Source organism: Bos indicus x Bos taurus, chromosome 7 (genome assembly GCF_003369695.1).
Source record: "Bos indicus x Bos taurus breed Angus x Brahman F1 hybrid chromosome 7, Bos_hybrid_MaternalHap_v2.0, whole genome shotgun sequence".
Classification (NCBI taxonomy): domain Eukaryota; kingdom Metazoa; phylum Chordata; class Mammalia; order Artiodactyla; family Bovidae; genus Bos; species Bos indicus x Bos taurus.
Window position 1 is genome coordinate 73,152,794 of NC_040082.1, and position 15,188 is coordinate 73,167,981.

A 15,188-nucleotide genomic window follows, 5' to 3' on the forward strand; every position below is an offset into this window, starting at 1 on the left:
CATGAAGTGCCATTCTCAAAGTTCCTCTCCTGGTTGCTTTAAGTTAGGATCTGGAAGGACTTTTAAACAAATTATTCTTTTGCATGTTATAGGCCAGGGACCTGACCAGAAAATTAAGCTGGTAGATTTAAATAAATATTCCCCTCTTAAGTGTTTTTTCTTTAGCTAGAGATCAGACAGTCCAAACACAAAGCTCAGAATTCCAGCTCCGACTTATTTACTCAGTGAATTTATTGTAAAAATAAAGAAACTCAATTATTCCAGTTAATGGATTTCACGTTAAATAGTTTTAACTATCAAGGGGGCTTTCTGAAGAGCTGTTCAGAGGATGGTATGTGGAAGAGTCCTTTCCTTAAGGGAAAAAAAAAATGTGAACAATAAATAAAGAGTTACTTGCGTTAACGGTCACGTTATTTCATTAAAAGAGAGGAGCAGAAATCTATGACATAGTTGCCCAGCATGGCATTCATCTGTTATAACAGAAAGCTGTAACTGGTGGGCATTTCACAGTATCTGCGCATAGTAAACTTCTGCCATTGTTAAAGTCTGAGTTAGAATTATCAATGAATTCTTTTTTTTTGTCTTTTTAATTCTCATTTTTAAAAAATGTGTTTTGCAGGTGGGAGCGCTAGCCCAGTTGGGCAGCGCCCCGTGCAGTCATGGACACGATGTTGCCGTTGCTATCCGTGTGTGTGTGTGTGTGTGTGTGTGTGTGTGTGTGTGTGTGTGTGCGCGCGTGCAGACGCACACAGTAGGCGTGGGTGGAGGGGTGGGTATGTGTGCTTTTGGCTCATGTTTGTGATGCTGATTGAAGTCTTTCGTGAGTCCAGCCTGTTGCAGGGCGTGGGGGAAGAGTGAAGGAAGAAAAATGGAGGTGAGTCCTTCGTCGTGAACCTTCACCGAACCGCACGGCCCAATTGTCGACAGTCCCTTCGCCCCCACTGCGTCCCAGGGAGGGACTCAGAGTCCCGGGCGCCGCCGCGGCCGTCTTGGTCGGGTGGGTACTCAGCCATGGAGAACCTTGCCGAGCTGAGCGGGCGGGCGCCTCGCCTTTTCCTGCTGGTTCGACACCTGCCCCCTCCCCACCCCGGGGATTATGTACACGCGTCGTTGGGCTTCATGGATGTGGAAAGAGGGGCAAAGGAGGGTTTGGGGGGCACGTCCGGCTTTAGCGAGGGCGTGCGCTTCAGCCCTGCCCGGGTCAGTGAGTTGTAGGCGCTGTTGAGGCTGGGCTGCCTCGACACAGTCACGGCCTGGCCTGAGGGCTGCGGCGAGCTGTGCGCCTGGATGGAGTCCACCCTCTGTGGGGCAGGGGGCGGGTTGTCTCCCCGGCCAAAGCTCTGGTTCCTGGAGAGGTGGGAGGAATTGGAGGAGTTAGTATTGTTTCTTTTGAGGGTGGCGGCCTGATGGCTTCTGGTGAGCGAGTTCGTGGGGTAGCTCCTCTTATAGTCCAGCCCGTAGGACGAGGAGGGGCGCATCTCCAGCCGCTTGCTCAGGCCGTTCTGCGACAGGGAGGCTCCGGGAGGGCCCAGGGAGGCCTCCCGCTGGGGGACTTTGGGGGGCAGGCTGTCCAGGTTCTCCACCAGGTTCACCCCATGGTTGGGACTCTTGCTGCTGAGATGTTCCTTGATGGTCTTATACTCCAGGGTGGCCGCCTGGTCCTCCAGAGCCATCTGTGCCACCTCGCTCATTTTGGGCTGGTCCACGTACTCGTGCTGGTAGCCCTGCCGCGTGGTGGGCAGCACAACCACGCTGGGGATGTGGCTGGGGGAGGCCCGCAGGGGCAGGTCAGTGGGGATCACTGGGGAGCCCATGGGGGGCATGTCCTTGGTGCAGGCGTTGATGAGGTTCTGATTCCGTTCCCACTCGCGGCTGCCACGGCTGGGCTTGCGTTTCTGCTGCAGCGTTGGCGTGGACTCCGGGGTGGGCAGGGCGGCCAGGTCCAGGTGGTGCTGATCGGCCTTGATGAGCATCTTGGCGGTGTTGCTGGGAGTGGCGAGCTTGCCGTTGTGCATGAGTGGCGTGAGGATGGCCTCTGGCTTGGGGTCTTTGGACTGGGTGTCCCCGAAGAGGCCACTGAGCTTGGTGACGCTGCTCATGGAGCCGCGGCGCGAGTGGGTGAGCTCCTTCTCCTTGCGCTGCACGGAGGACACGTCTTTGCGCCGGTGATCGCAGACGCAGTAGACGATGATGCCCGAGAACACGGCCCCCATGACAAAAGCCAGAATGACCGCGATGGCCAGGAGGGTGACAGGAACGAGCTGGTCGTGGCCTTTGAGATAGCTCTCCCGAATCACTCCTGCAAAAGACATCGCATATGGTGTGAAGAAATGAGAGCAGACCCCGAGGCTTAATTTTGTTTGGCATTCACCCTGTTAATTAATAACAGTAATAAGTGACAATGGCACCTCTGCAGAACTTGTCTTTGAGGCTCCCTCTTGCCAAACATTAACTCATTAATCCTCCCCGCCCCACCCCCCAGGATGTAAACTGACTTCCCTTATTGTCTTCTTTGTGTTTTGGAAAGGTGCATTCCCCTCTTTCCAAGTATGGGCTCTAAGTTGGTTCAGTCCGTGGAATATGGCGGTTTTTTCCTTTCCAAAATCTAATCCTTTTTCCCTTTTCATCTTTTTTTCAATCTTCCCCATCATAAAAGTGCCAGTGAGGTATTCTGTGTCTGGGGAAATAGGCAATACTTTTATGCATGTTAAATAAACAAATGGCACAATGCTCCAGGCTTCCAGGGAGTTTGCTGATGACTTACTTCCTGGTGGGCCCCATGGCCTCTGTCTGGAGAACAGCTAGGTTAGCATTTCAAGCAACAGGGAGAAAGACAGTGGGTATCATTTATAATGAAAGAGAGTAGCTAAAGCCCATAGATTACAAATGTTTATGCTGATTTTGCATCACTTCTCCCAAAACAAAGAACCCATGTAAAAAAACTCAATTTTAGGTAAATAAGCTGAATATTTGAATGAAGCTCTTCCTCTACTTGAGCTGAAAGAATATTTCAAAGTAGAGACCATTTGGGGTCCTGTAGTGGGTTTGAGAAGTGTCAGGTCTCATTATTACAGCTAGAGTTTGCTGTCACGGTGAGATTCTTCAGCAGAGCTAATCTCTTCAATTTAATAAAAATTATGTGACTCTGCCTGTCAATAATCTTACACTACATTAACCAAGATGCTGTGTTTCTGAAGAAAGTGGCTTTCCCTGTTCCTGCTTAATCAGCCACCAAGCTGAGAGACTCTAATCAAATGCAAACACTGAAGCTTTTATTTTTTAAAGCCAAGTGAGAATACACATCACAATTGTCAGATCTTAAGTGCTTGATGCAGTAGCTGAAAAAATAAAATCTCAAATACCTCAATTCCTGCCTCTGGAGAGTGAAAGAACATGAATACATTAGAGGCTCTAACATAGGCTGAGGAAATGTAAACATTGTTCCTATTATGGAAATGATAGTAAGACAGAAAATGTACCTTCTCTGGTCTCAGGAGACACATTTTTCATCAACTAAATCAACTCTTTCTGGAATATGTTTAATGTATTTTACTGGCAGATATCAGTAGTACAGAATGAGAATAAAATGAAATAAAAATCTCTACCCTTTCCCAAACCCACAACACACAACCCTTACACTTCTGTTGAAATGCTTTGTGTGTGACACCCGAGACCCTGAGGAAATGCAGCTTTGTCATGGGGTTTTTCTGTTACAATATTTTGATTGGTGAAGCAATGGTTTTAAAACTCAGAAAACTTAGCCTGGAGAAGAAAGCATTCTCTTTCTCTTTGTGTACTGTCCTCATCCCCTCAATCGTGACATCACAGTTGGTTGCTGTGGAAATGACTGTCCTGTGACAAAGGATTGCAACTGCAGGTGGGGAATAAATATTATAGAAACACCAAATATCTCTTGAGAAACAAAGATTCTGTGATTAAACAAATGCCCTTGGTGTTGAAGGGTAAGGGGGGAAACTCACCCAGGGAAAATACGATCAGACACTGACTAATTTCCAAATGTGACACTTGTCAAATATTTCACGATTTATCTTCATGAACTTTTAAAGGGTAGAAACTGAGAGGCAAAAAACCAGCAGGAAATTCAGCTAAAACTCACACCTTTTTAGGCTGTGGAGCTCCCCAAACAGTGGGGTGTCTTGCATCCAAATATGTTGTAATACCAAGTAACTGCGCTAATGAGAATTTCTTCCTTAAATTTGCATTTCCTTGTTATAGCAACCAATTTTCTTTCAACTTTGGTTTTGCATAGTGTTCTACTAAGCATCATTTTTAACCACCTACATATGATGGCACAGAAATGTACACCTGTGAATAAAATGGGCTTAATTTCACTTATTGACTTGGTGATGTCAGTGGGGTGTAACACAGGCTAGGCCCCCCCAATACAGATATTAGGTAGATTGTTTCATAGCAGTGGGCATTTCTTGGGCCCCTTCTGGCAACTGTATTTATGGGGGCTCCCCAATAAATTCATACTTGTGATAGGTAGTGATCTACAATTGACTGTCAATTTACAATTTAAATTACCATCTAAGTTTAAGAGGATCATAGAAGAAGGCTAGAGCAATCCATTTGTTTCATTTATTGTTTAATTGGGAAAACTGCAAAAGTTTAAAGTATATACATTGCTTCTTCTTAACTTTGCTTTTAGCTCCCAAATAGTCTTTCTTGTCTGAAGATGCTTAACTATCCGAGTCTCTTGGACCCCATTTGCTCTTTCACTGGGAAAGACTCTTTTAGTGCATGACATTTGAGTTCAGGTTTTGGTTGTTTAACAAATCAAGCAGGGTCTGACCTTTGAGAAAAATAGTCTCAGACAGCTTTCTTTGGCTCATTTTGTTATGTAAATAGTGTCTTTAAAAACCTTTCTGCATTTCTTGGGCTTTGAGATAGCTACCTTGAAACAGGTGGCTTCCCTCCTCTGCTTGTGCAAAATCAGAAACCCCATGTCCAAAGTTAGAAACAGATCAGAGATTAACTTGAAAGCAAAGTCAAGAAGATAAGACGTGAAAAGTTATTTTTGGAAGATGCCTTCCAAACTTAAAGCTTTCTGATTATATCATAAGAAAAGGGCACAGCAGCATCTGTGGAAATGATTAAATCAGCTTTGTACAGATGGTCATTGTGAAGACTTGAACACACCAGACCTGTCAGTCAGGCTGAGGGTAGTGTTAACACTAGAGATCTTGCTCCCACTTACTGCTGGGTGACCATTAAGCAAGTGACAATGTCTCTGGGCCTCAGTTTTTTCCATCTGTAATGTGGGGTAAACACCCTTAATTTTAATGCCTTACTGCGTAGTTATAAGAATCAGTTGAAATAATGATTAAGAAAGAGCTTAAGTACAGCAGTTTGCTGGACACATCTAAAGATCAGAGGAAGCCACCAAAGAGAGATGGGGGGTTAGTAGCTCACGGAGGGCTTAAGAGTGACAGTCACAGCTTTGCCATTAGATTCTATTTGCTATGGGTCTCCCAGAGGAGGGGCAGACGTGTTCTTCCCAGCTCCAATCCTTGGGCTTTGCAAATGTTGCCAAAAGGTTGATATGTTGAGGCAACATCAGGGAACATGTACCTCTGTTTCAGGATTGCCTGTAGGCCCTGAATTTTGAAATAAGTGAAACAACAACAGTGGGAAATGTTGAGCAAAACACAGTGATTATATTAATAGTTGGGCTTCCCAGGTGGCACTAGTGGTAAAGAACCTTCCTGCCAGTGCAGGAGATGTAAAGAGACGCAGGTTTGATCCCTGGGTTGAGAAGATCCCCTGGAGGAGGGCTTGGCAATCACTCCAGTATTCTTGCCTAGAGAATCCCTTGGACAGAAGAGCCTGGTGGGCTATAGTGCATGGGGTTGCAAAGAGTCTGACATTACTGAAATGACTTAGGACTCATGCATATTACTAGTTAGACTCCTGCTGCTGCTGCTGCTGCTGCTAAGTCGCTTCAGTCGTGTCTGACTCTGTGCGACCCCATAGACGGCAGCCCACCAGGCTCCCCCGTCCCTGGGATTCTCCAGGCAAGAGCACTGGAGTGGGTTGCCATTTCCTTCTCCAATGCATGAAAGTGAAAAGTGAAAGTGAAGTTGTTCAGTCATGTCCGACTCTTAGCGACCCCATGGACTGCAGCCCACCAGGCTCCTCCGTCCATGGGATTTTCCAGGCAAGAGTACTGGAGTGGGGTGCCATTGCCTTCTCCGAGTTAGATTCCTAGTGGGGTAATAATCCTATAATCAGCTCCTTGAGGGTAGGGTACATATTTTATATGTGTTTATAATCCTCACCATCCCCAGGGCTCTTGGTCGAGCACTTACTGAGTAATTATTAAATAAATGGGTTTGCAACACATTTAGAGACAGATTTTAAATAAACTTCTAAACTTGGTGGGTCATCTTTGAAGTGATTTGCTTCTGAAATCACAGAATATCCCCATATAACAGAATATAATCATACTAACAACCATTAGATGAAAGAAATCTATAAAGGTGCTCAATATGTATTCAAAATAATAATAGGATAAACTATTTTTAAAGTAAAAAGATATTTGTTCTGGGATAATTCCAAAAGAGAGGATAAAGGTAAATGGGTTATTTGTAACAACTGAGTGCTCCAGTGAAATCAGCTAATACAAAACCAATGCGTCTTTGCAAAGGGCTCAGGGTTAGGGTTGGAGGAACATCATTGCTTCAGGAGTGGCGCGGAAACCCTAGGCAAGTAGAAGGGCCTTTGTAGGGTGATGCCTTTTCCACCCTGGGCTGTTGGAATACCTTCCTCTACCGACCCCTGGGCCTTCTGCTCTCGCCAGTTGAAAATGGGGCATTAGTAATGAAAAGAGTATCTGAGAAACCCTTTGCATTGATTCATTAACCACCAGCTATTTCTCACTAGTCATGAGGTGCTAAATGGTTATTCTTTCCACCTTCCTATTGCAGGAAGCTAGACACACAATGGCCCAAAGATTTCTCTGAAATCATGCCTTAAATTGGCAGAACTGAGAAAGAATAGAATCTCCACTCTTTTTTTTTTCTGAGCTGAGAGAGTTTTCAGAGGCTGCTGGAAGGAGGTCTCAGAGGGGCAGTGTGAAGCTCTTTAGAGGCTGAAAAGATTATGAACAACCCCACCCTCCAGGCCCTACAATATGTAATTCACAATAAGAGCAGTTATAAATGGCAAAATAAGAGGAAACCCAACACAGTTCTGATTTTTCCTATGATGATGATGTCCATGCACTTTGAAATGTCAAACATCAAGTTCCTTATTTAAACAATGGTTTTTGGTAGCTCGAAGATTCTCTACCATTGCCTCTAGTCTGCACAGGATGCCCAGCGCCAGGCTTGGGAACAACATGCCTCAGAAAAGATACTCTCCTAACTCAGGGCTGGATTGTGATGTTGTTGGCGCCTTGACTGTCCTCTCCTGGACTAACAAGGTTTTGACCAAATGCACCTTGTGGCTGCCTTCAGCAAGCAATTACTGAGCATGGATGAAAGTCCCTTGGTGGGCTTTGGGGGGACAAAGATGAAGGAGGCACAAAGTCTGTGATCCAGTACGGGAGAAGATAGGTGTGTGCATATGAACTACATCCAAAGCCCAGAAGCATCATGAGATGATTGCTTCTACCTAATACGGATGGGCAAAGGCTTTATATAGGAGCTGGCGTTTGAGCTAAGACTTCAAGTGCATGGGATGTCAACCCAAGTGGAGAGAGCAACAAGAACCCAGGCATGGAGGGGAGGAAAGAGCAGGCTGTGTTCAGTGATGGCCAGTGGTCCAGGTGCCTTCTAGCCTCTTAGCTCTAGGCACCACCTCTCTGCTGCATTCTCATTGCTTCTGGGCTTTCACACAGGCTGCTCCCTCTGCCCAGAAAACCCCTGCTCACCTCCCAGCCTTCTGACCTCCTCCAGGTCTCAGCTGACCTGAAGAAACTGTCTCCAATTCCCTCAAGCCAGTTTAGCTCTTCCTTCTGTTAAGGGTTCCTGGACCTCTGCACCTCTCTCCCCTAAAGTCATCACTTATGATGCTCTGTTTTTTACACCTAAATTGCTCCAGACAGATCCAGGAAGGAGAGATTTTCTGCTCCGCTGCACCCCCAGGCATACAGGTGCTCAGTAAATAGCTGTTAAATAAATAGTAAATGAGTGCATGCCTGAATGAGTACTTGGAGGGGAAGATAGGAGTGAGAGCTGAACCCCATTTGGAAACAGGCTGTGAAAAGCCTTGAAAGTCTAAAAAAGATGTTTAGAAGACATGTCCATTTGGAAGGAAAATTACCGATTAATTTACCTCTGATTTCAAGGGTCTTCTTGCCTAAGAAAACTGACTTTCAGCTTATTCTGTTCCACACTGAATCCATTATTGAGAAACTACAGGCTTCCAAGAGTCAGTACCTTTGCATCAAAAGCACAGCCAGCCTACTTGAATTTATTATCACTGTTATTAAAATAAGACTCTGTCTTCAACTATACTTATCCCCTGCACCATACAGACATGGCTGGGAGATGTTACCTGTCCTATCAAAGAAATGAAGCCAAACAAAGAGAAATAAATTTACTCTCGCACCTGTTAAACTAAGTACCAAAGGAAAAGCCTTACCCATCCCCACTCCAGTTACCTTGCTAAGTACATGAGACCTTCTACTATCAGAACCTTGAAATGGTTAAGTGCACACTTTCCCCTCTCACCCCTGTTCACTGGACTGCCTGTTTCGGAGCTGCTGCGATATGATGGATGTGTCTGTCTCCACAGTGAAGTGATTAATAGGCATCTGTGTGAAGCGGACCCGCTGACCACAAAGACAACAAAGCCTCTCTGTGTCCTTTAGAGAAATATGCAGAGGCAAAAAGGAGGATGGACATTTCTTCCACCACTGAGCCTGAGCGGGGCTCGTGTTGGGCCTGAGAGCTAAGAAAGATGGCAAAATACCAAGAAAAGCTCCGGAGTGGGATCCCCTAAAAATAGACTCTTGCTTCTGCTTTATAGTAAGACAAGCCTGTAATTTCCTTGAAATCCTCATAACAACTTGGGTGAATGGAATCCAACAACCCAATTTTTCTTGTTTGAAAATCTTAAGTGCACCAAAATGCCAGCCTCAGAGTCCTGCAAGGCAGCATGAATGAATGAACGAGTCACGGGCCAAGCATCGCGGCCGCTAACCACAGAGGACCCGCTGTAATCCCTGCAAAGAGAGAAAAAAACAAATAGGGGAAAAACCTAACTGCAGATAATTTATTCTCAGAGCCACACCCCGGCCCATGGAGATGACCACACGGAAAGTGCAGGGGGAGCTCTCTGTGGTTATCTCGGCAGGAAGCAGCCTTCTCCTAGTCTTACACGGCATAATGCGAACCAGATGGCTTAGGAATAAATGGAACCACCAGCAGCCATGGAAATGGGCTCAGAGTTTACAACTCAAACTTTCCCTTTTTATTTTATTTTCAAATCGTTTTTTTCCCCCCTGGCAGGCCAAAGATTAGGTACTGGAAGAGGCCATGGTCTGTCTTCCAGAGGTATCAAGTTAATGACTGACCACGCCACAGTAGAGACAGCTTCCTGGCTGTTTAATATCCTCCGTTCAGAGGCTATTTTAAAACTCCCATATTGAAATGATGCTGCCTGTGGTCGTCTGCGGATGAATCCACTTCCAGTCCTATCACCTCTGAAACTGATGCATTATTTGTTGTGGCCATGCCATTGCAGGAGGAAAAGGGAGGATGAGCATAAAGCTTCATTTTCCCCTCCGTGCCAGTGGGAGTGCTTGGTTGGCTCCTCCTCCTCGGCCCCACTATTTTAGACTCGGCCCTGCCCCTGGGAGGACTGCACCCAGAGCAGAGATGAGGTCTAGAATGGGGGTCATGATCAGATCATTTTTAAAAGCCATGCTTTGGAATGTTGACCTGTGGTTCCATGTGCTGAGACTCTCACTGTCTTTGTAAAGGTAATGACTATTTCAGATGGGCCAAGTTTTAAGCAGAATTTGCATGGTTTACTTTCCTTCTATTTGAGGTTTTCTTTCTTGGAAGACTAGAAACCCAACATCTAAAGTTTTGGAAACCAGACAAAGCATTTCTGTTTTCCAGCTTCCCGGTTCCATCTTTCTTTGCTCTCTTAAGAGACATCAAGGCTACAAAATAAGGAAGTAGATCGTCTTATAAAATTGTGGAATTTGGGTCATTCTTTGGAATTTTTTGCAGCACTCTGATTTTTTTTCTCTGCAATGCAAAGATAAAACAAATTTGAGGAAACAGGTTTGTTTAAATACTCTTAAACTTACTGTTAAGGAGACAGGTTTGTTTGAATACTCTTAAAACTTAAACTTACTGGGAATATAGTTCATGGAATCTGGGTTATAGATGATTTTGGGTATTATTGGTTAAGAATGTAAATCTTGAGATCATAAAGACCTGGGTATCAGTCTTGAATCTATAACTAACTAGTTGTGTTCCTGGGCAAGTCACTCAATCTCTCTAAGCCCCAGTAGTATTGACTCTGAGATGGGTGTTGTGGATAGACTAAATAGATTGAATAAACGAATTCATGTAAAGCATTTAGCACTGTGCAGGACACATTTAATGCTCAATTAATAATGTAAGGTGAGTGTTTCCAACTGATAAGTTACCTGCTTTCTGTGTGGTCCCAGATAAACTGTTTTGATGCAACACTTTGGGTTCAAGTGTGTTAACCAAGAATGGAGAAATAAGGATTTAAAAATATAACAGAATCTTGGAGAGAGACCTTAAATAAGATAGCCCATACAATTTGAAAAGTGTCCTAAATTAGGGTGACTCCGTATTAGTAACCTGTTGAAAATACAAATTCTTGGGTCCTACTAGAACTTTTGAATCAGAATCTCTGGAGATTGGGTTCAGAAATCTGTGTTTTAACAAGGCCTCCAGATGATTCATACATTCGCTAAAGCTTGAGAGGCACTGCCCTAAATGATAGGAATAATATTCCAGAGAACAACATCAAAGTGTTTCACTTTGAAATCCAACCCCAGACAGCACTGAGGCAATGTGTAGCCAGACTTGCTAAATTATTTGTAAAATAAAAAAAATAATAATGCAATCTTCCTTGATGTTCACGAAAGTATGAATCTTTAGTGGGTCTTGTGTATGACATTTTCTTGCAGTTGCCATATTCTGACAAAGGATACAAAATTGATGTGATTTTATTGGTGAGAACAATACATCCCTAACACTTTCCCCTTGGTACCTGACAAAAGCTTGACGTATGGCCTAAAATGCTGTACCACTACTTCTGTAACAGAATCAACCCTTCTGCTGGAGCCAGAAGCTGCTGGCAAAATGCCCACTGTCTCTTTATTTGCCCCACTATAAAGTCGCAGGAATTTCTCATGCTCCCCATCTCTGTCCCAGGGGCCTTCAGTTAGTGGATGGTCCTAGAGAGCCCAGTCAGGACTGGGTCTCGGGGACAAAGGAAAGAGAAGCTTGGTAGGAGCTCACTACCAAATAGTTGCGTAGAGCATCCTCCCTTAAAGCTTGCATCCCATGTCACCTTGACATCTCCTCAAACAATGCACAGCCATCAAGGGACATCTGGTTCAGGGGATCTTTCCCCTTACCTCGCCACGATCAGACAAGAGAATAAAAAACCCAGGAAGATTCTTTTCCTTTCTTTTCTGGATAGAAGTAGGGGACCTGAGCTCATGTTCTGTTCCTCAAATGAAGGTCCTGCTTTACAACGTGCACTCAGCAGAGCTCGGTGGTTACACATCTGCTGAGGTGAACTGAATCTGCAAACCCATAGAATTATATAAGACATTTTAAGTTACATTAAATTTCTGCTGTGTGCTTTTAAATCACGGAGTGCAAGACCCGTCAGCACTTAGGGTATATTTATTACCTTAACAAATGTCAGATGATTGTGTCCAGTGTTATCTATTATTTATGAATAACAAGAGGCTGTAGGGCTGGAAATGACAGGCTCTAATATGTCCAAAAGGTTAGGCGTAACGCAGTGTGCTGCCCTGTAAATTTCTTGACATCATTTTCTCTCCTAATGAGCGCTGTCTGTGGTGATTGTACTGAACTTTCATTATCTCTATACAGTTCCTAATGGCTGCGCCTGCCTTCAGTGAAGAAATCTAATTGCAGATACATATTTGAAAAAGAGTGCATCTTTTTTAAAAACACAAATTTTAAAAATAATTGCAGTGGGAAATTCCTATTGTCACATTAAAAAGGAATCTCTTTACAAAGATAACACCCAACTATAGACTTACAAGAGCTTAAGAAATACTAATTAAGGATGACAAACCTTCATACAACCCGTAATTAGCTTTCTGACACCTATGAAGAGCCCGTGTTCTCTGTACCCAATATATGTGAATTTACCCAGCTGTGTTTCAGTGGTTGACTCTAGAGTCTTTCTGTGACTGAAGTGCTGGGAGACTGGTGTCTGATGGGGTTCTTGTGGGTCTGCTCAGGCCTGCAGCACAGTCACACGCTTGGCAGGACTTTACCTATTATGACTTGCATAGCCTGTGTCTCCCTGCAACCCCCGAGTGGATACAGCGCTTCCATCCTCTTTCCTTCTATAGCAATGGCATGAATTATGTATTCTGAGCAACTCTTGCAGCTTTTGAGGCCATTCTCATGTATAATGTCAAGAAAAGAGAGGCTATCCTCAAGAAATTTCCCTGTTTCCACCATTTTGCCCTTGCTAGACTACTTTGTCTGTGGAGCAGTGAGGTTTGCAAAGTCAAACCTGTATATAACAAGCATTTTTTTTTTTAACTCCAAGAAACAAGGCTATCAGAAAGAGTTCTGAGACAAAGCTAGTATTATTTTCCCATTAATATACGTGCTCCAAAATACACACTGACTCTTCCCAATTTGATTGTGAGGACAAAACAAATTTTAGCTGAGCACAGTGCAGTTGAGCCAATTAAAGAGCACATTTTTAACTACACCAGATGTTCAGTTAATACGATCATGCCTAACCTAGTCCCTGTAGTCCTTGAAAGTTCCATTAAGCTGTCAGAAAACTTTGTCACTTGTGTGTGTTTTTGTGCAAAAGATAGGAGAGAAAGGGGGAAAAAGATTGAAGGAAAAGGGTGAGGCAAATGAATTCATGTCAAGGGTGATGTGGCTTAAAAAAGTAGCTACAGATTAAAGTAAGTAGCACTTTTAGAGGTGAACTGATTTTTTTTTTTAACACCCCAAGATTTAAGTTGCTGATTTTAAAATAAAAAAGTCTCTCTAATCATAATTTGAGTCCTTTTTTTTTTTTTTTTTGAGAAAATGATGTTAAGTGAAGATAAAAGGTTCAATTGGTATTTCTAGAAAAGAAAATTCAAATATTGGTGTGCACTTTCAGGCAGGCAGGGAGATGAAACAGCTTTCTACGTGGCTGACATTTAACTTCTTTTCCTTCTACCCTTTCCACAATAATCTCATCAAGACCCCAGATAAATTTAGCAAGTTGTCAAGAGGATACAAAATTAATTAGGTCAAATCTACATCTCTGCCTGTGCGGCTGAAAGAACAATTACAGCTGACCACGTGGGTATCCTGCTGCCCCACCCCCAAACACCCATGCTCGCAGGGAACCTTCCAGGTCGTCCAGTAGAGAGCCCAGTGCCTGGCTGGCTCACAATAGATCATTTTCCTTGGTGCCTCAAAGAAATGTCAGAGACTACCAATAGATTCCTTTTCTGGCAGGTGACAAAGAAATATTAATTTAGTAAAAGTTAGCATTGGCAGGTGGGTTCTTTACCACTAGTGCCACCTGGGAAGCCCCAAATGGTGGCACCCTGAATTATATTATCATTTCTTTCTCAGTCTCCCCCTGCCCTCCCCCGCCATTTCAAAATCTGTTCTGGATGAAGTCTGGCGTGTGCCCTGCACCCCAATGTTCTACCCACTGACACAGAAGGCGGAGTCTGGGGCTCAGCTTTACCAGCACAGAGGTCTTAGTTTGGCATGAAACAGCTGTAGAAAATGCCAGTGATATACAGAAAAACACTATAGATTCAAAACTGACGCAAAATTCTATTTTCCAAACATATTGTGTATGTGTAATTAACAATCTATAGGACTGAATAATCAATTTATTATTTATCTATCATCTGTCAGTCTCTTTGATCTCTGTATTTCCCTCCCTCCCACCCACTGCCTACAGGTAAAGCCAAAACCCCTGAGCATGACTTTTAAGGTTGCAGACTAGCATTTCAATCTCAGTTCCCTTTCTGACCCTTTATGTGCTTCTCTGAACTCTCAGCCTTTGCCATGCCCCACTGCTAGCCAAGAGGCCACCTGTGGGTACCCCTTGCTAACCTGCAGGCTCCTTGTGTATAGCCTCCATGAATCAGATCAGCCTGTAGTATAGCACTCAGCAGAAGGCTCCCTTTTAGCACACATGTTTGCTGAATGTTTTGAATGCATGAAGAAAGAAATGAAGGAAAGTTGCTGTTTTCCCTTTCTTTGATACTAGGGTTTGTGGTTTAGTCGCTAAGAGTCTCTGACTCTTGTGGCTCCATGGACTGTAGCCCGCCAGGCTCCTCTGTCCATGGATTCTCCAGGCAAGAGTACTGGAGTGGGTGGCCATTTCCTTCTCCAGGAGATTTTCCCGATCCAGGAATTGAACCTGGGTCTCCTGCATTGCAGGCAGGTTCTTTACAACCAAGCTAGGGTTAATGTTACTAAAGTGTAGTTAACTTACTACATCTCTGGGGCCTCCCAGGTGGCTCAGAGGTAAAGAATCTGCCTGCCAGCGCAAGACCTGCAAGAGACTTGGGTTCAGTCCCTGGGTTGGAAAAATCCCCTGAAGGAGGAAATGGCAACCCACTCTAGTATTCTTGCCTGGAGAATCCTATGGACAGAGGGCTGCAAAAAGCCGCTCACGACTGAGGGACTGAAATGCATGCCTTTCTTTGCGACTAGGGTTAGTGTCACCATTATTACATTTTCTGTTAAATTAACTGTGAAATTTACTATTATTTTCTAGTGCTTTCTGGATTCTAGTTCATCTCCTTCAAAGTCATGTAAATGAGAAATGAAAAAAAAAAGGGCATCCAAATAATTATAGGAAAAAAAAAACCCATATAGTTACATAATAGTTGATAAAAAACCTGAGGTTAAATTAAAATTAGAAACAGTGGTTTTAATCTTGCCTTTGTTTAGGAACAATTTGATTTCTGAGTCTTCTTC

General features: G+C 44.0%; 1 protein-coding gene across 3 annotated transcripts in view; it reads right to left on the reverse strand.

The window, feature by feature from the left end:
* Positions 1–200: 200 nt before the first annotated feature.
* The window catches only part of SEMA6A (semaphorin 6A), a 129,243-nt gene continuing 114,255 nt past the window's right edge, over positions 201–15,188 (reverse strand). For all 3 annotated transcript variants that reach the window (XM_027546936.1, XM_027546937.1, XM_027546938.1), the window contains one exon: positions 201–2,299. In XM_027546936.1, coding sequence (XP_027402737.1) covers positions 1,095–2,299 — 1,205 coding nt within the window. In that variant the 3' untranslated portion in view covers positions 201–1,094. The remainder of the gene's footprint in view (positions 2,300–15,188) is intronic.